At 54.4% G+C, this 18935-nt stretch overlaps 1 protein-coding gene across 5 annotated transcripts in view; it reads left to right on the top strand.

Moving 5' to 3' along the window:
- TTYH2 (tweety family member 2) overlaps nucleotides 1–18460 on the top strand; it is a 48727-nt gene extending 30267 nt beyond the window's left edge. For 2 of the 5 annotated variants that reach the window (XM_037993475.2, XM_073005071.1), the window contains exons 7-14: nucleotides 4255–4324; nucleotides 4585–4640; nucleotides 5146–5238; nucleotides 5475–5567; nucleotides 8053–8195; nucleotides 8901–9086; nucleotides 9574–9652; nucleotides 16722–18460. In XM_037993475.2, the coding sequence (XP_037849403.1) occupies nucleotides 4255–4324; nucleotides 4585–4640; nucleotides 5146–5238; nucleotides 5475–5567; nucleotides 8053–8195; nucleotides 8901–9086; nucleotides 9574–9652; nucleotides 16722–16964 (963 nt within the window). In that variant the 3' untranslated portion in view covers nucleotides 16965–18460. Of the gene's footprint in view, nucleotides 1–4254; nucleotides 4325–4584; nucleotides 4641–5145; nucleotides 5239–5474; nucleotides 5568–8052; nucleotides 8196–8900; nucleotides 9087–9573; nucleotides 9653–16561 lie in introns of all 5 variants that reach the window. The other 3 variants (XM_008011899.3, XM_037993476.2, XM_073005070.1) reach the window with 3 other exon arrangements.
- The last annotated feature ends 475 nt before the right edge of the window (nucleotides 18461–18935 follow it).

The following is an 18935-nucleotide window of genomic DNA, read 5'->3' as shown; positions in this document are numbered from 1 at the left end:
AAGCAAGACTTGTAGGCAGATAACTGTGATAGAGTGGAGGTGCAGTGTGTGTGTGTGTTTGTGTGTGTGTTAGTGTGCATGTGTGTGTTTGTGTGTGTATATTTGTGTTTGTGTGTTTGCGTGTGTGTTTGTATGTGTATGTTTGTGTGTGTGTGTGTTCATGCACGTGCATGTGATAGAAGAGAACACAGTTTGCCAGGGGCATTCAAGGAACCCCTCCCCGATTCAGAGGCCGCAGACTAACCCTGGGACATGCATCTGTTCTGCCCTAGTGACCTGGGGCTTGATAGGGATAAGATGGGAGTGGCTTGTACCAGAAGCTCCCTAAATACACTCACACCTTGTCCAGTGACTTGGGGGTTGGCCACTAGCTCTGGGTGTGGACACAGTGCCCTCAGGGACTCTGGCACTGCCTGACTTAGCACCTCAGGCAGAGGCTTATGCAGAAGGGAGAAGAGAGGGCATGTCCTGTCTTTGCTCCCCGCCACCTCGGTGCAGTGACCACGGACCAATGACTGGCAGAGAAAAGGCCCAAGTCACGTTTGAAAGCATGCAGGAGTTGGGACACTGCTGCCTGGCCTGCAGCCTCTCCTCTGGGGCCAGGGGCACGCACAGGGAAGCCACAGGGAGCGCACGGCGAGCTCCTCCAGGGCCCCATCCCGCTTTCTGGGCAGCCTCTGCCTTCTGGAGGCAGCAGTGGCTTCCAGCTTGCTGCTGTGAGCTGCCCTGTGGTGGCCACCCCTCCCAGTGGGGGCTCCTCCCTCTCACCAGGCTTCAGTGTTCACAAAAACCAGAGGCCATTTAATCTCCCAGCTGGGCGCCCTGGAATGCAGGGAGCTGGGGAGAAAGGCCATTTCCCTAATTCCTCTAGTCAGGCCCTTGTGTGTGAGAGGGGGAGCAGGCGGTGGAGCTGAATGGGCTTTTGACGGGCTGGAGATGCTGCTGCATTTTAATAGGAAGCCGGGTGAGGAGGAGCCAGGAGGGCGGGGAGGGTGGCCGGCTGTCCCGGGGTTATTGTGGAGAGCTTTTGTGTGGCCTCCCAATGCCACCCTGCTCTCTGAGGCCTGTTTTGACAGCCATGGGGCCAGAGGACTGACAAACCCTCCCCTCTCCGCCCCCCACCCCACCCCTCTATGTCCCTAGAAAGGACTCCATGAGGACAGAGGGCTGCCCTGGAGATCTGCTCCGGGTGAGGCGGGAGAGGAGGGCCGGCAGGACTTGAGCAGCCGAGCTCTGAGCTTCCAGGCCCTGGGGCTACCCCTTGTGGTCAGCACTGCGAGTCAGGAGGTGTCTAGGGTGAGGGACTGGAGCAGGCAGAGAGGCTGGGAAGCCCTGGAAGAAGGAAGGGGGAGGAAGTGGGTTCAGCTGTGAGGGAGGGAGGCAAGGGCTGTCACAAGTGCTTTGGCCACCGAGCCCGGGGACAGAGTGCTCCAGGGAATTCCTCCAGCCAAGGGGCAGCCAGGCCTGCCCCTGAGTCAGAGAGTGGGAGTGTGGCCTCTGCAGCCACTCTGTCTGGGCTCACATCCCCCCTTCAACCCTTCCCAGCAGTGGAAACCCAGGAAGGTTCCTGAAGTTCTCTGTGCCTCAGTTTCCTCCTAGGTGAACACGGAGAATAACAGGACTTACCTGAAAGGGCTGTTGCTAGGGAAAGATGAGTGGGTTAATCCTGGGAGGCACACAGAACATGTCCAATAAACAGTGGCCACCACTGGCTTCCTGTGCATTCATCATCATCATGCTAGGGTCATGGGGCGCCCATTGAGGCCCACACCTCCATTCTTAGGAGCTGCCTGCAGACTTAGCCATCGCCTGGGCTGGTTAATAGGCAGCCTCTCCCACCTGCCCCAACTGTGCTCAGTGCCCTCCTTCCTGTCCCCTCTTCTGCCATCCCCATCACCATGGCATGAGTAATGCACACGTGTATTAGTCCATTTTCACGCTGCTGATAAAGACATACCCAAGACCGGGCAATTTACAAAAGAAAGAGGTTTAATTGGACTCACAGTTCCACATGGCTGGGGAAGCCTCATAATCATGGTGGAAGGCAAGGAGGAGCAAGTCACGTCCTACATGGATAGCAGCGGGCAAAGAGGCCTTATGCAGGGAAACTCCCATTTTTAAAACCATCAGATGTGCCAGGTGCGGTGGCTCACACCTGTAATCCCAGCACTTTGGGAGGCTGAGGCGGGTGGATCACCTGAGGTTGGGAGTTCACAACCAGCCTGACCAACATGCCAGAACCCCATCTCTAGTAAAAATACAAAATTAGCCAGGCATAGTGGTGCATGCCTATAATCTCAGCTACTCGGGAGACTGAGGCAGGAGGATTGCTTGAACCCAGGAGGCGGAGGTTGCAGCGAGCTGAGATCATGCCACTGCACTCCAGCCTGGGCAACAGAGCGCGACTCTGTCTCAAAAAAAAAAAAAAAAAAAAAAATCAGGTCTTGTGAGACTTACTCATTATCACAAGAAGAGCGTGAGAAAGACTTGCCCCCATGACTCAGTTACTTCCCACCTAGTCCCTCCCATAACACATGGGGATTCAAGATGAGATTTGGGTAGGGACACAGCCAAACCATATCAACACATATACACACAAGTGCATATGCATCACACACGTACATGCACATGCACACAGGTGTTTGTCTTCATTAATAGGAGAGTTGACTCCTCGCTGAGTCCCACACCCCAAACCATCCTATGCACCTATCCCAGGAGATGGAGGCTCCAGGGTGGCCAGGGGGTGTGAAGAGCAGGCCTGGCCTGGGAGGGGGAGGAGGGAGGCAGGAGGACCACGTCACTGTGGAGCCTTGGACTGGGGCCTCTGTCCCTCTCCTTTCTTGGTTCCCAAACTTCTCAGGGGTGACCCAAACTGAGATGGTGGCCTCGCTCTTTATTTTCCCAAGGCTTCCCCATCCTCCACTTGGGCCTGGCTGCACTCTCTGCCACTCCAGCCAGGGGGCGGGGGCACACCACCAGGCCTGCTGGCGCCACAGCTCTGATAGGTAATAATAGGCCAGGTTGATGTATTATGAATGCTAGTGGTTTGTGTATAAAGCATTTCTCCCAGGGTCTTAAGTGCATGCCTGCGTGCGTGTGTGTGTGTGTGTGTGTGCGCGCGCACATGGGGCTCTCAGGAAGCTCTGTATCTAGAGGGGCATGTTATTCCCCACCCTCGCTATACACACATTTCCTAGACCATAAGTGCTGTGATGCACTAACCTGTAGTTGCTAGAACCCTGCACGGCACCGAGGAAGTACTCCATAAATGTCTATCAACTTAACAAGTTAGTGAGTGATGCTCTATTGTGACCCCTGAGGCAGTGGTTCCTGAAGGAGGACAGGGCCACCGGCAAAGCAGGGCACTCAGAGGGGTCCCCTGCCCAGGGAGCATGCGCCAGAGGAGGGGGACGCCCCTAGGAACAGGCCAGAGGACTTGAGCTCTTCCTGGCTACTCTAGAAGGCAGAGGCCCCCCGTTTTTCCAGTCCCCAGAGCACCTCAGGCCAGATCTGGGGTGCGCCTGGCTTAGAGGCCATGTACTTGCTGACGCCTCTCCTGGGGCCTGTGTCTGCTCCCACCCTGCTGCATGGGCCTTAGCAATCACCTAGCCAGGCCGTGCTGTGGGGCCAGGCCCTCCAGCTCGTAAGTGGCAGCCGCCTCTCAGCTCCATGCCCTTCCCACCCCGTGTCTTGGCAAGTGAGGACCTGCCCCCAAGGCACACAGATGCTTCAGCACCAACCTCGTTCTTTAGAAAAAGTTCGGGGGAGCCTTCATAGATTGTCCACCCATCCCTATAGGACTTGATCACAGCAAGACAAAATGTAAAACAGACATGAGCAGATGAGGCCATGGTGTAATGAACTCCCACACACAGCCTGCAGCTGCCCTAGGGCCCAGGATGGTGGCCCCCAAGGGTCTGTCCCAGAAGAGGCATTTGGGAATAAGAGTAACAGCATGCTCTCCACCCCAGTCACTTTTCTGAGCACTTTACATGCAGTGGGTGAATAGCATTATCATCTCCATGTCATAGATGAGGCAACCGGGGCACAGGAAGAATAAGTAACTTGTCCAAGGTAACAGTGCTAGGAAGGGGCAGAGCCAGGTTTGAACCCAGGAGGCTGGCTCCAGACTCTGTCCTTTGCCACCTGGGAGGGAGCTGAAGGGGCTGGGGTGATGGGCTCCTGGCTCCTCCCAGGACCCCGATGTCCTGGTGTCTGACTTTCCTCCACCCCGTCCCTCTCTCCCTCACTCAGGCCACCAGTGACTTCTGTGTGGCTCCTGACACCTTCATCCTGAACATCACAGAGGGCCAGATCAGCACAGGTAACGCACTCTTAGGCCGCTGCTGTGGATGCATGGGTGGCCAGACTGTGTGCCCCTGCTTACCTCTTTCAGCCCTGCAGCCATCCAACCCCTCCTCAACCCTGAACTTCAAGTCCAGCTCTTGCTCTAGGCCATTTCCTAGAAACTGCCTCCCTTGGGAGCTCAGGGACGGGGAGGGAGGTCTGGCTTGGCCACCAAGGATGATAGGGATCTCATCTGGTCATTTGTGAGCTGCCTAACGCCACGCTGTTGCCCTGCAGAGGTGACTCGCTACTACCTGTACTGCAGCCAGAGTGGAAGCAGCCCCTTCCAGCAGGTACGGCCCCCCGAGGCCTGCCCGCACCCTGCCCACAGCCACTCCCCCTTGACCCTAAGCCCCACTGCTGACCAGGATGGCGGAGGTGGCAGGACCTTCCTTGCCTCACCGTGGTCCTCTCCTTAGCTGCTTCTGTGGGGGCGGTGGGGGGAGCTTGCTTTTGGTCATGGGTTCTAGATTGGTAGTTAATGTGTGTGCAGCTCAGTGGGGAGCTGGTTCCATGTAGATGCTGTGCAGCAGCTCTGGGGTGGGGCCGAGATTCTGTACGTCTCACAAGCTCCCAGGTGAGGCCAGGGCTGCTGGTCCAAAGACCACATCTGAGCTGCAAGCAGGGAGAAGACTGTGTAGCTTTCAAGAAGCCAGAGGAGCAGGGGGAGACTTCCTGCAAGTGGAAGGCCTGTGCAGCTGCAGCCAGGTGGGAGGGGCAGGAGCATAGGCCCCTTGGCCGCTGTGGGGCTCCTGGGAGATGGAACCTCACGGTGGGGCTGTGTCTCTCCTGGCCCAGACCCTGACCACCTTCCAGCGCGCGCTCACCACCATGCAGATCCAGGTCGCGGGGCTGCTGCAGTTTGCCGTGCCCCTCTTCTCCACCGCAGAGGTAAGGCAGCTGTGCAGGAAGAGGGGAGCCCCAGATGAACCCTGACAGCCCTTTCCCCTACCCCAGCCCCAGGGCCAGGCTGTGCACAGCTTGCTGCTGGCTCTCTGCGCTCCCACCCCCGTGACCTGGCTCCCACCCTTGGCTCCAGAGGCCCCTGAGCACAGCTGCTGTGGTGGTTTTCTCCACCAGCTCTCCTCCACAGCCCCTCGGTGTCTCTGTCTCTCTTCCTGCTTCAGGAAGACCTGCTTGCAATCCAGCTCCTGCTGAACTCCTCGGAGTCCAGCCTTCACCAACTCACCGCCATGGTGGACTGCCGAGGGCTCCACAAGGTGCACAGGGGCCCTGGGGGCACATGGAGAGTGTGAGGGCATCCAGCAGGCCACACCTTCCAGAGAAAAGCCGGTAGAGGCTGAGGAGAGTGGTGGCCTGGGCCCCCTTCAGGCCCAGGAATGGAGCTGAAGCCAGACAGTGGGAAGGGAGGGGGTGCCTGGCCTTTCTCCAAGGGCTGAGACAGGGAGACTCAGTACAAGGGACCAAGGGTCAGGGATGGGAGGGTTGTATCCGGTTGGCTCTGGGCCACTGGGAGACCCTGACCAATACGAGGGAGGCTATTCCCCGTTGTCCAGACTCCTGGCCATTTGGTCAACACATCTATCTCCCTGGGTTGCAAATGGATGTCCCAATCCCACTGCTAGAGTCTTCCTTCCAGGAACTTGGAATATCAGACTGACACAATGATGCAGGGAACACATGGCGAGCACATGAGCACCTCCCACCCCCAAGCAGTGAGCCAGTGTATGGCGACAGCTTTCACAACCCAGGTGGATTTAGTGCAGACGGTCTTTGTCATCATCATAGCTGTCAGCTCCATGCTTGGCCCTGTTCTGTGCATTTTATATCCAGTATGTCATCCAGTTCTCACAGTTATATTGTGAGACACATGTTATTTCCTAGGAAATTGGCATGCGTGTGTGTGTATATGGATAGATGCATAGATATAGCTATGTGTGTGTGCACGTGTGTTTTTGCACACGTGTGTGTGTATGGATAGACGCATAGATGTGTGTGCGCACGTGTGTGTGTGTGCGTGTGTGTATGGATAGATGCATAGATATAGCTATGTGTGTGCGCAAGTGCGTGTGTGTGTCTGTGTGTGCGTGTGTGTGTGTGTATGGATAGACGCACCGATATATCTATGTGTGTGCGCACATGCGTGTGTGTGTGCACGCGCGTGTGTGTATGGATAGACGCATAGATATACCTATGTGTGTGCGCGCATGTGTGTGTGCATGCACGTGTGTGTGTGTGTGCACGCACGTGTGTGTACGGATAGATGCATCGATATAGCTATATCTGTGTGCGCACGTGCATGTGTGTGCACTTGTGTGATGTGTATGTCTGTGTGCATGTGTGTGGTATGTGTCTGCGGTTGTGTGTGCACAAATGTGTGTGTGGTATGTGCGTGTGTGTGCACATGTGTGGTATGCACGTGTGTGTGGTGCACGTGTGTGTGCATGTGCCTGTATGAATGTGGGGGGGTGTGGTGTGTGCATGTGTGTGGTGTGTGTGCGCATGTGTGCGTGTGTGTGTGCATGTGTGCGTGTGTGTGTGTATGTGGGGGGTGCGTGTGGTGTGTGTGTGTGGTGTGTGTGTGTGTAAAGTGGCCTACTGAAGAGTCCTGACTTGGCACATCAGGGGCTTGGGTTTTGATCCTGGTCGTCTGACGTCAGAGCTAAGAACATGGCAGTCACGCCTGTCTCCTCTCTCCTTCCCCTTCTACACTGATCCCCAGCAAGTCTTGGCAGCTCTCCTCTCAGCTGTACCCTGAATCCGTCCATTTCTCTTTCTCTCCACGGCTTCCACCATGACCCAGTCCTGCTCCTCCAGCAGACAGTGGCCTCCTCCCACTTTCTCTTGCCCCCTCACCACCCATGAGCTTTCACACATTCTGCCAGAGCAGTCCTTTTGCAAACTAGATTGGATCACATCCCTTCCATTCCCACACGCTCCGATGTCTTTCTGACCCCTTATAGAAGTCAAGCCTCTCCTGCGCTGCAAGGCCCAGCATGACCTGGCCCCTCCAACCCCATCTCCTGCTGGCCTGTGTTCTCTCTCTTTCCTGAACAGGCCAAGCCTGTCCCCTTGGCCCCCTCTTCTCAAAGTGTGCTGCTTCTTGCTATCCTGGCCTCAGCTTCAGGGCCACCGTCTCTGGTTCCCCACCCTGCGACCTCATCTGCCCTGTTCGGAGCCAGCTTCTTCGTGCCTAGCGTACAGTAGGTGCTCAGCAAATGTTTGCAGAATGAACCCAAGAAGCCCCATTGTGTTAGGCTCCAGAGCGTGGATCCTTTTTTTTTTTTTTTTTTTTTTTTTTGAGGCGGAGTGTAGCTCTGTCGCCCAGGCTGGAGTGCAGTGGCCCGATCTCAGCTCACTGCAAGCTCCGCCTCCCGGGTTCACGCCATTCTCCGGCCTCAGCCTCCCGAGTAGCTGGGACTACAGGTGCCCGCCACCTTGCCCGGCTAGTTTTTTGTATTTTTTAGTAGAGACGGGGTTTCACCGTGTTAACCAGGATGGTCTCGATCTCTTGACCTCGTGATCCGCCCGTCTCGGCCTCCCAAAGTGCTGGGATTACAGGCTTGAGCCACCGCGCCCGGCCCAGAGCGTGGATCCTTAATGGTGCTACAAGGTGCTCAGGATGGGGAGCAGCCAGGAGACCCCGGGTCCAGTCTCAGGGGAGAGGGGCTTCCAGAGGAGAGCCTGGCCCCCAGGCTTTGCCCCTGCTCCTTCACTAGCTGCATGTCCCTCCTCTTCCTCCAGGACTATTTGGACGCCCTTGCTGGCACCTGCTATGACGGCCTCCAGGGCTTGCTGTACCTTGGCCTCTTCTCCTTCCTGGCCGCCCTCGCCTTCTCCACCATGATCTGTGCGGGGCCAAGGGCCTGGAAGCACTTCACTACCAGGTGGGCTGCCTAGTAAGGAGGGGAGCCTCCCACGGCCTGGGGGACTCCTGGGAGAGCAGCAGACAGGGGCCTCTGCTCTACGATTTAGCTGATAACTCAGGACTGAGGAGGGCAGCAGAGGGCCTGGACATTCAGCCCAACAGGCTGGCTGGCTTCTACAGAAGCTTCCCCAAGAGTTCAGACAGACCCTTCAAAGGAGTTCGGTGGGGCCCAGAGCAGGAGCTGGGGCCCAGGGTGGTGACAGCCCTCAGGCCACAGCCTGGCCTCCCTTCTCCTCTCTTCTCACCAGGACTTTGCGATCTGGAATAAGGAGAGTTCCCGGTGCTGGGAGGGGTGCCCCGGGAATACCAAGAAGGATACATGGGGTCACTGTTTTCAGGGAGCCTGCAGTCCTCTTGAGGAGATGGGAAGGGACAGAAGGCGTATAGGCACCTCATGAGCAGATTAGGCAAGAGGACACAGGGTAGGGAGGACCCACATGCGCACGGTCAGCATGGTGGGGAGCCTGGAAGAGCCGGCCGTGAAGCTGGGAATGGGTCAGAGTGATCTGCAGGAGGCAGGCCAGGGACCGTGTTTTAAAGGAGTCTCAAGGAGACACACACGGCCAGAGTCCTGACAGGAAAGGCAGGGAAGCAGGACAGGACCTGGCTGCCTCGGAGCCTCCTTCACCCTTCACAGCTGGCCATCTTCTACCCATTGTTCTAGAAACAGAGACTACGACGACATTGATGATGATGACCCCTTTAACCCCCAAGCCTGGCGCATGGCGGCCCACAATCCCCCGAGGGGGCAGCTTCACAGCTTCTGCAGCTACAGCAGTGGCCTGGGCAGTCAGACCAGCCTGCAGCCCCCTGCTCAGACCATCTCCAACGCGCCTGTCTCCGAGTACATGTACGGCCTGCTCACACACCCAGGCTGGGTAGCACTGCCTGGACAGCGTGTTGGGTGGGGTCTATGGAACCAGGTGGGGGGAGGAAGGCATCCAAGGCCACCCGTGGTCCCCACTATAGCCACAGGGTGCCTGGAGGGAAGGCCCCCCGGGAGCATCTGGTCACCCCTCACACCCACATGTGCTGGGGGAAGAACCCACTGATGTCAGCAGCCTCTGCCACAAGCTGATGGGACAGGTCCCAGGCCCGAGAAGCTGCATTTCTCCAGGCCATGCTGCTCTCAGCCTTCGTTGCCCATCAGCCACTTGTCCCCAGGCTTCCCAAGGTGCTCTTCTCCATATCTGCCCACCGCACCTCCTCCACTCTAGCTGTGGTTCGGGTCCATCCCCTGCCTCCCATGTGCTCACCCATGGGACCCTCCTGTAGAAATCCGCACATACCTCCACTCCCACACCACCCCCTCCTGAGCTCTCCTCTCATCCCCGCAGGAACCAAGCCATGCTCTTTGGTAGGAACCCACGCTACGAGAACGTGCCGCTCATCGGGAGAGCCTCCCCTCCGCCTACGGTAATTGGGGCTCTGCCCCTTCCGTGTTGGGGTAATATGTAAAGACAAAACCTCCCGCCAACCCAGTGAATCCTGTCCACAAAGGCAGAAAAGAATGAAACAGTTGTGTAATTGAATACGCTCTAAACCAGACCGTCGCGGGTATCCCAGGCAGTCCGCTACGGAGATTGCAAAGACGCAAGAAATCTCACTCCTTCCCCTAACCAGGCAGGAATAAGACACAGCCCACTGCATACCTGTCATCCAGCAAGAGGACTTGACGGCACTGTTTGTCACAGTAGTCCACCTTAATCCACTTGCTGTTTGGGGTGGCTGTCCTGGTTAAGTAATTGCCTTTATTTATTTATTTTATTTATTTATTTTGAGATGGAATCTCACTCTGTTGCCAAGGCTGGAGTGCAGTAGCACAATATTGACTTGCTGCAACCCAGGTTTCAAGCAATTATCCTGCCTCAGCCTCCCAAGTAGGTGGGATTACAGGTGCGCGCCGCAACGCCTGGCTAATTTTTGTATTTTTAGTAGAGATGGGGTTTCACCATGTTGGCCAGGCTGGTCTTGAACTTCTGACCTCAGGTGATCCGCCCGCCTCGACGTCTCAAAGTGCTGGGATTACAGGCATGAGCCACCACAACCGGCCAACTAATTGCCTTTATCCAGAGGAAAAATAAAACTCCTATTTCCGTAACAATCAGATAGTTACAACTTGGAGCCAGGCCCCTAAGGCCCCTAAGTGAACCGTCACTGAGAAGGAGATGAGGTGCTGTCTTCCTGATGTTTGTACTTCCAAGAGATGGCTCCCAGACCGTGAGAAACCATCCCTGGATTGTAACACTGGCAAGGGCCATATTCAGCCTTTAAGAAGGTTTGCAGACATCTCAAAAGACAGAAATTATTTACAATGATACGTTTTCTAAAGGAAATAATGCAAGAAGAGAGGGGGCCTCATTCCCTTTGTGCACCAGAGAAAATTAAGGAAGTGTTTTTCTTTGTAGATTTCTGTTTACCTTAATCCTTGGTCTTTCTTGGGCTGGAGGGTGGGTGGGCTGTGGTGGCGGGTCTGGGAGGGCTGAACCCGAACACAGCCTTCCTCAATCCGTCTCAGCTCCGCATGTCCCTAGGACTGTGCTCGAGTGGGGTCTGTGCCTCTTGTCCACCCCACCACCTCCAGCTAGGGTACCTGAGATGCAGCCTCAGGGGAGTAGCTCAGGGTGGGAGGTTGAGAAGCAAAGACCGTGCTGTCTCATCCCAGAGAAGTATCCAAAGGACTCAGAAATACTGGCTGAGACAAAGAGCTGCAAACAGACAGGGAAGTGACCACCGAAGTTCAGGGACACAGACCCCAGTGCCAAATGCCTGGGTTCACATCCCAGCTTGTCGCTTGTGGCCTCTGTGACTTTGGACAAGCACTTTGCTGCTCTGTGCCTCAGTTTCCCCATCTATAGAATGGGTATGGGAATACTAGCACGTTCCTTCTCAGTGGTGTGTGCATTGGGGAAATTGATTGTTATCAGAGCGTACGTGTGAAGCATCCAGTGAGTGCCGTAGGACAAGGAGCTATTATTTGTGCTTTTCTTCCACCCCACCTCCACAGAGCTGTGGCATTTATTAATTTAATTTTATTTTTTTACTTTTTATGAGACGGAGTCTTACTCTTCTGCCCAGGGTGGAGTGCAGTGGTGTGATCTCAGCTCACTACAACACCTCCCGGGTTCAAGTGATTCTCTTGCCTCAGCCTCCCTACTAGCTGGGATATACAGGCATGCACCACCACACCTGGCTAATTTTTGTATTTTTAGCAGAGACAGGGTTTCACCAGGCTGGTCTCGAACTCCTGACCTCAGGTGATTCACCCTCCTTGGCCTCCCAAAGTGCTGGGATTACAGGCGTGAGCCACTGCACCCGGCCAGAGCTGTGGCATTTATAAGAAAGGACAAGGGAGCCGGGCGCGGTGGCTCAAGCCTGTAATCCCAGCACTTTGGGAGGCTGAGACGGGTGGATCACGAGGTCAGGAGATCGAGACCATCCTGGCTAACACGGTGAAACCCCGTCTCTAATAAAAAAAATATGAAAAAATAGCCGGGCAAGGTGGCGGGCGCCTGTAGTCCCAGCTACTTGGGAGGCTGAGGCAGGAGAATGGCGTAAACCCGGGAGGCGGAGCTTGCAGTGAGCTGAGATCCGGCCACTGCACTCCAGCCTGGGTGACAGAGTGAGACTCTGTCTCAAAAAAAAAAAAAAAAAAAAAAAAAGAAAGGACAAGGGGAATCAAAGGCCAGAAGTCTGCCACGGGGTGGGCAGAAGGGTTCTGGAGCCAGGCGTCTCCCATCATTTGGCCGGGCGAGGCATTTCACTGCCCCCACCCAGGTAGTTTGGAAGGGAACATCCAACAGGAAAGCAGAAGCACTGGAGCCCGAGTACCTGGGACCAGCATGATAGACCTGGGCCCTGAGGACCCAGGAAGTGCACGCACAGGCACCCAGGGAGTCAGCTTCCTAGTCATGGCGCTTGGTGAAAATCATACCATCAGACCCAAGAAAAGAGCAAGTGGGACCCAGTCCCTGTCTTCAGGAAGTTCCAGTCTATAGAAGGGGCACACAAGAAGGCTGCCTGTAGAAAGTGCTACAAGGTACTTTGGGACCAGAAAGAAGCAGCTGTCTTTGCTGCTGCTCTAGGGAATTCCAGAAAGTTCTATTTAATAGTTGGCATTTGAGCCACAGTGTAGAGCAGGGGCTCACTCAGGGGCAGTTTTCCCCCCAAGGACATTTGGCAATGTCTGGAGGCATTTTCATTACCACACTTGGAGGCTGGGGAAGGAGACTGGATGCTATTGACATTAGTGGGTGGAGCCCCCACCACAAAGCCTGGTGCAGCCCCAAATGTCCATAGGTTTTGGGGCCTGTCCTCTGCATGTGGGATGTTTAGCAGCGTCCCTGGCCTCAACTCACTAGCAAGCCTGCTGAAACCAATCCCCCTGTCATTCACTCCTCTGCCACCACCTTGGTGCTTTTGCCTGGAGCACCTCACCTGCTGTCCCCGCAGCTTTACCAACACAAGCCCCAGCCTCAGGTTGTTGTTCTTCCTGGAGTCCTCGGAAGTGGGCTGGTTGAACCTGTATTCAAAGTCAGCACCATTTATTATTTATTCTTATTTTTTTTATACAGAGTATCACTCTGTCACCTAGGCTGGAGTACAGTGGCGCAATCTCAGCTCATTGCATCCTCCACCTCCTGGGTTCAAGCAATTCTCATGCCTCAGCCTCCCAAGTACCTGGGACTGCAGGCATGTGCCACCACGCCCGGCTAATCTTTGCATTTTTAGTAGAGATGGGATTTCGCCATGCTGACCAGGCTAGTCTCAAACTCCTGGCCTCAAATGATCCACCTGCCTCGGCCTCCCAAAGTGCTGGGGTTACAGGCATGAGCCACCATGCCCCGCCTAGAAGTCAGCACCTTTTAAATCCCAGCCTAGCTTCTCTTACTAATCAGAAGCCTCCCGGGTTCCTTTTTCCAACTACCAGCTGCTATGGCCCCAGGAATGCAGATTGGCTTTAATATTAATCTAAGCACAACGTAATTAGGGGGAATCTGCTGTGAAAAAAGAATTACTCTATGCATTGTGATGCCAAATAAAAATGATTTTCGGATTACCTTCTGTTTGAAAGATCCAGGCCACTCGTCCTGCCGTTAGCAGAGATAATCAGCAACTGACCTTATTTGCAAGGCTCAAGGACAGAAAACCCTTCCTCCCTAGATTTAAGACCTGCCCAGAAACACTTATTGCTTTGACCAAGTTGACTGTGCAGTCCCACCTAGCTCAGCCTGCCCTGGGAAGACCCTTCCACCTCCATGCCTGGTAAGGGACCTAGAGAGACATCTAATGATGCTGCAGACCAAGGAACCCCACAGCATGGAGGATATGGGTGTCTGCCCCAGTAAAGAGAGCACAGCTGGCTGCGCCCCACCCTCCCCGGGGTGCCTGCTCTAAACACTCCTTAGGATTGAGCAAGTTCGAGAAGTGGATAAACTCCTCCTTCTGCTGAGCGCCCTCTCTGGGACAGTCCGGGGATCTCACTGGGTGGGTGATGTCACCCCTGGTGATCAGGATATACAGCCTGTCCCTTGCTGGAAATGTTTCTTTGCCCAGCTCTGCCTTCAAGGAATAATCTATCCTTTTAGGCACTGTTTCCTGGACTTGATGAACAAAAATGACACAGGGCAATTAAAATTGAGTGAACAAAACTGACCCAGGGCAGTTAAAAATACTGACATTCAGACTTCTCTTCAGATTTATAGAAACAGAATATCTTGGGGAAAGAGCCTGGGAGATTCTAAGTTTAGCGAACTTATTATCATTCAAGTTGGGAAATACTGCTTTAAGAAGGAGGGTCTTGGCCAGCACAGTGGCTCATGCCTGTAATCCCAGCACTTTGGGAGGTCAAGGCAGGTGGATCACTTGAGGCCAGGAGCTCGAGACCAGCCTGGTCAACGTGGTGAAACCCCATCTCTACTAAAAATACAAAATTAGCTGGGCGTGGTGATGGGTGCCTGTAATCCCACCTACTCGGGAGGCTGAGGCAGGAGAATCACTTGAACCCAGGAAGCAGAGGTTGTAGTGAGCCAAGAGTGCAACACAGCACTCCAGCCTGGGTGACAGAGTGAGTTTCTGTCTCAAAGAAAATAAAAAAGAAGGAGGGTCTCATACTTGCATATGCATCAGAATCGCCTGAGGGACCCACCCTGTTTCTGATTCAGAAAATCTGAGTTAGAGCCTGGAGATGTGCCTTTTTTTGCTTTTTTGAGACTGAGTTTCGCTCTTGTTGCCCAGGCTGGAGTGCAGTGGCATGATCTCAACTCACTGCAACCTCCCCCCAAGATCAAGCGGTTCTCCTGCCTCAACCTCCCGAGTAGCTGAGATTACAGGCCCCCACTGATTTTTTTGTATTTTTAGTAGAGACAGGGTTTCACCATGTTGGCATGGCTGGTCTCGAACTCCTGACTTCAGGTGATCCACCTGCCTCCGCCTCCCAAAGTGCTGGGATTATAGGCGTGAGCCACCGCGCCTGGCCGGAGATGTGCGTGTCTGACTTATTCCTAGGTAAAGCTGATGCTGCTGCCCTGGAAATCGTGCTTGGAGAACCACTGCTCTGAGGCGGGCTTCTACAACCTCAGTGCTATTGATGGGCAGGGTCATTCTCGGTGGATGGTTCCTGTGCATTGTAGGATGTCTAGCAGCATCCCTGGCCTCTACTTGCTACATGCCAGTGGCACCCCAGTACCCAGTTGTGACAACCAGAATGTCTCCAGACATTGCCTAATGCCCCTGGGTGGCAAAAACATCCCTGGTTGAGACCCACTGGGTCGAAGAGCCTCATGCTGCCTCCTTCCTGACCCCAGCCCAAGTGGAAGCATTTCATTCTCTCTGATGTGAATGGCCTGAACCCCTGAAACTTCCCTGTATCAGGAGAGTGGCAGCTTCTGGAAGCTTGTTAGAAGTACAGAATCTCAGGTCCTGTGGACAAGATCCCCGGGTAGCCTGTGTACAGGGTATAGAGTGAAAGGCCCTCTCCACTGCCAAGGACGAGTAACTAAGGTCTGTCGAGCACCTACTCTGTACTGGGTCACTGCTCTCCAACTTGAATGCACACTGGAGTTGCCTAAAGAGCTCTAAAAACACTGATAGCTCTTTAAAATGCTTAGTTTTATGTTATGTGCATGGTGGTTGTTTTTTTTTAAGAGACAGGGTCTCGCTCCGTTGCCCGGGATGAAGTGCAGTGGTGTGATCTTAGCTTGCTGCAACCTCCACCTCCTGGGCTCCAGTACCTTCTCCTCCTGCCTCAGCCTCCTGAGTGGTTGGGACTACAGGTGCATGCCACCGTGTCCAGCTCATTTTTTGTATTTTTGATAGAGACAGGATTTTGCCATGTTGCCCAAGCTGGTCTCGAACTCCTGGGCTCAAACGATCCTCCTGCCTCTGTCTTCTAAAGTGCTGGGATTACAGGTATGAGTCACCACCGTTATGTGCATTTTGCATCAACAAAAATATACATATCTGTATACTAGCGGGTGTGGCCTGGGCATCAGGATGTTTTTAGGCTTCCCAGGTGTTTCTGGCGAGCAGCCCGGTTTGAGAGCAGCTGTGTTAAGGCTCTTCCCTGCTCCATATCATTTCACCCTTTCTTTTTTTTTTGGAGACAGAGTCTCACTCTATAGCCCAGGCTGGAGTGCAGTGGCGCAATCTTGGCTCACTGCAAACTCCGCCTCCCAGGTTCACGCCATTCTCCTGCCTCAGCCTTCCAAGTAGCTGGGACTACAGGCGCCCGCCACCATGCCCAGCTAATTTTTTGTATTTTTAGTGGAGACAGGGTTTCACCGTGTTAGCCAGGATGGTCTTGATCTCCTGACCTCGTGATCTGCCTGCCTCGGCCTCCCAAAGTACTGGGATTACAGGCGTGAGCCACCGTGCCCGGCCTCATAATTTCACCCTTTCAATGTAAGAGCTAGGTGCTCTTATGTCCATTTTGCAGGTAGGGAAACTGAGGTTAGAAAAGGCTGGAGAACCTAAGCCAAGGTCAGGGGGTAAGATGCACAACTGGGATTTGAACCTGCTTCTCTGAGTCTCTGGGGCTCTGCCCCCCAGCCTGCTGGCTGCTGACTGCTCCTCCCTGAGTTGGTGGACCCTGATGCTGCCCTCAGTGTGAGGGGACAGGATGGGTGCTGGGGCGGAGTGGACATTGGAGGACAGCTGGTCTGTGTGTGTATTTTTTATCTGAGGCTGAGAGCCAGATGATGGCCCGGCACGGCCGGGTTTCCCTCATTCCCTAAGACACCCAACCCAGTTCCACTCTGAGAAGTCCCTGGCACCTTTGTCGGTGCTGAGCCAGCTCTGACCATCCCCTCTCTTCTCTCTCGGCAGTATTCTCCCAGCATGAGAGCCACCTACCTGTCTGTGGCGGATGAGCACCTGAGGCACTATGGGAATCAGTTTCCAGCCTAACAGACTTTCGGGGGTTCCTGCCTCCTTTTTCCATTTTGGTTTTTAATTAGTACAAATACAAGCTGCGTTTCTTTAATAGAAACCAAAGGCATCTGGAGCCCGAGAGGCCTCCTGCTGTGGCAGAGGAGCAGCTGGGATTCCCGACCAAAGCCCCAGGGGGGCAGAAGACTCACCACGTGGGCCAGCCTCTCTCTTCCGCCCTGCTCTCCACACCAGAAATGCCCCCAGGTGCTTGGCTGCCTCAGAGGTACCATCCCTGAGCCGGCTGCCTGGCCCTGCTCACCCCTATGCCTCGCCCTCGCCAGGAGGGGAGTGGCAGTGAGGAGGGGGCCAGGTCAGGCGCTGTGTGTTCTCTCTGGTCCCACAACCATGACTCTGCCTCTTGTCAGCCTGGCCAAGAGCCCAGACGACCCCTGTCGGAGTCACCTTGTCCTCCGTTCCCTGCAGGTCACATGAGAAGGGCTGATGAGGAGATGCTCTTTAAGAAGGTCACACCCTTGATGACACCAGAACAGCCCAAATCAGAGTTCCCAGGGCCAAACATGCTCTTCCTGGGCCACAGAGGGGAGGCATCAGGAGAGCTCTGCAGTGGGGGGCTGGTGGCTCCGGGGCTGGGGGATCCCAGCCTGGTGGACCCCGGTGGGAACAGAGGTGAAAGCCTGCCACATTCTGCCTATCTCCCTAAGCTCCATTGCCTCACCTCTATTCCAGAATCAATGCTGCAGATATGTTAGCTGCAGACAGGCGCGGTCTCAGGTATGAACAGACACTTTGAAACGACTAAGTCTTTCTTTTCTCCAGTGTTTTAAACATGTTGATTATCCAAAGAATTGAAACTCCTAGCACATCCAGTTTTTACCATAGATTTGCAGCTCATTCTTCACCCTGGTTAGGTCACTACTTTTGCAGATTTTGCTGGCACTGGCCAGTTCTACAGATCTGGAGGAGAGGGGAAGGAGCCGATTCTTAAATAAGGATCAGTGAGACATACTGCCCAAGCTGCTGTTTGATGGGGATCTGGGTTCACTGGGTTCACCTCACCCACGGAGGGAGGATCTTTAAGAGGAGAAAAAAGCCAAGAGGGAAAGTCAGAGTTCCCTGTTCTAGGGCACTCGCCAAATGCCCACAGCAGCTGTCCCCTCCTTGTTGTCTCCAAGTAAGTTTGCCAGAAAAGGTTTTAGCAAAGTGATACAACTGTGTCTTTATGGGAGGATAGGCCTCTGCCTTGCCTCACTCCCCCTGCCACCTGTCCCCACCCAGTGTCCTGGGCCCCTGGCCTGCCAGGCCACAGGAGCTTATTGGCCAGGAGGGAATAATGTCCCCCAGTCCTGCCTGTTGAGGGACCAGAGTTGGGGTCTTTGGTGCTTCCAACCTCCTGCCAACCTGGAGTTCACAACACCAGAGCCCCACGGCCTCGCACACTGAAGCAGGGGCGTGGGGTGACTTGGTGTTTCTGTTTTGGAAGAACCACCTGTCATCACAACACGGACAGCAGGGTGTTCTCAGCTCCCAGCGAAGCCTCCACAACGGAATGGGGCCACAGGGCAGCCGGGACTCCCTGTCTCACCTGCATTAACCCATGCATACTGTATGCCATAAACTCACTTTGTATGTCCGCGTCACATGCAGAGAGGAACTCTGCGACGTCAAAGTGTTGCTTCTTAAAGTTTCATTATTGGCAACTAGAGGGTTGTTTTTAATGCATGGAAACTAAACAGATTCCTCGGGGACTTCCTGAAGGAACCAGGCGGGCGAACCTTTGCTTATATATGTGCGGCCTCACCTGGAAGAGAAATAAACCACTTGTACTAAAATGTGCGTTCCGTCTCCGACTTCCTCAGCTGCAGGGAATAACGAGGGTATTGAAAGATGGAGCGGTCCCCTCCAGCAGGGTCATGTGGTGGGAAGCTTAGAAGCAGATTCCAGTCGCGATTTCCATGCCAGGACTGAAAGAGGGGCTTGAACGAATGTCATGGGGCTCTCGCGTGGCTTCCAGCTGCTCTTACAGGACCAGGGACAGGACTTATTTCTGCCCTGATCTTTCTCCAGAACTCCCCCAAGGGTCACTGGTTTTCTGTTGTTGTTGTTCTTTTTTTTTTTTTTTTTTTTTTTTTTTTTTTTTTTTTTTTGAGACGGAGTCTCGCTCTGTCACCCAGGCTGAAGTGCAGTGGTGCCATCTCGGCTCACTGCAACCTCCACCTTTGGGGTTCAAGCAATTCTCCTGCCTCAGCCTCCTGAGGAGCTGGGATTACAGGTGCGCACCACCACACCCGGCTCATTGTTGTATTTTTAG

This window comes from Chlorocebus sabaeus, chromosome 16 (assembly GCF_047675955.1).
Source record: "Chlorocebus sabaeus isolate Y175 chromosome 16, mChlSab1.0.hap1, whole genome shotgun sequence".
NCBI classification, from domain to species: Eukaryota; Metazoa; Chordata; class Mammalia; order Primates; family Cercopithecidae; genus Chlorocebus; species Chlorocebus sabaeus.
The sequence above is the reverse complement of the archived record's forward strand: the minus strand, read 5'-3'. Positions and strand labels throughout refer to the sequence as shown.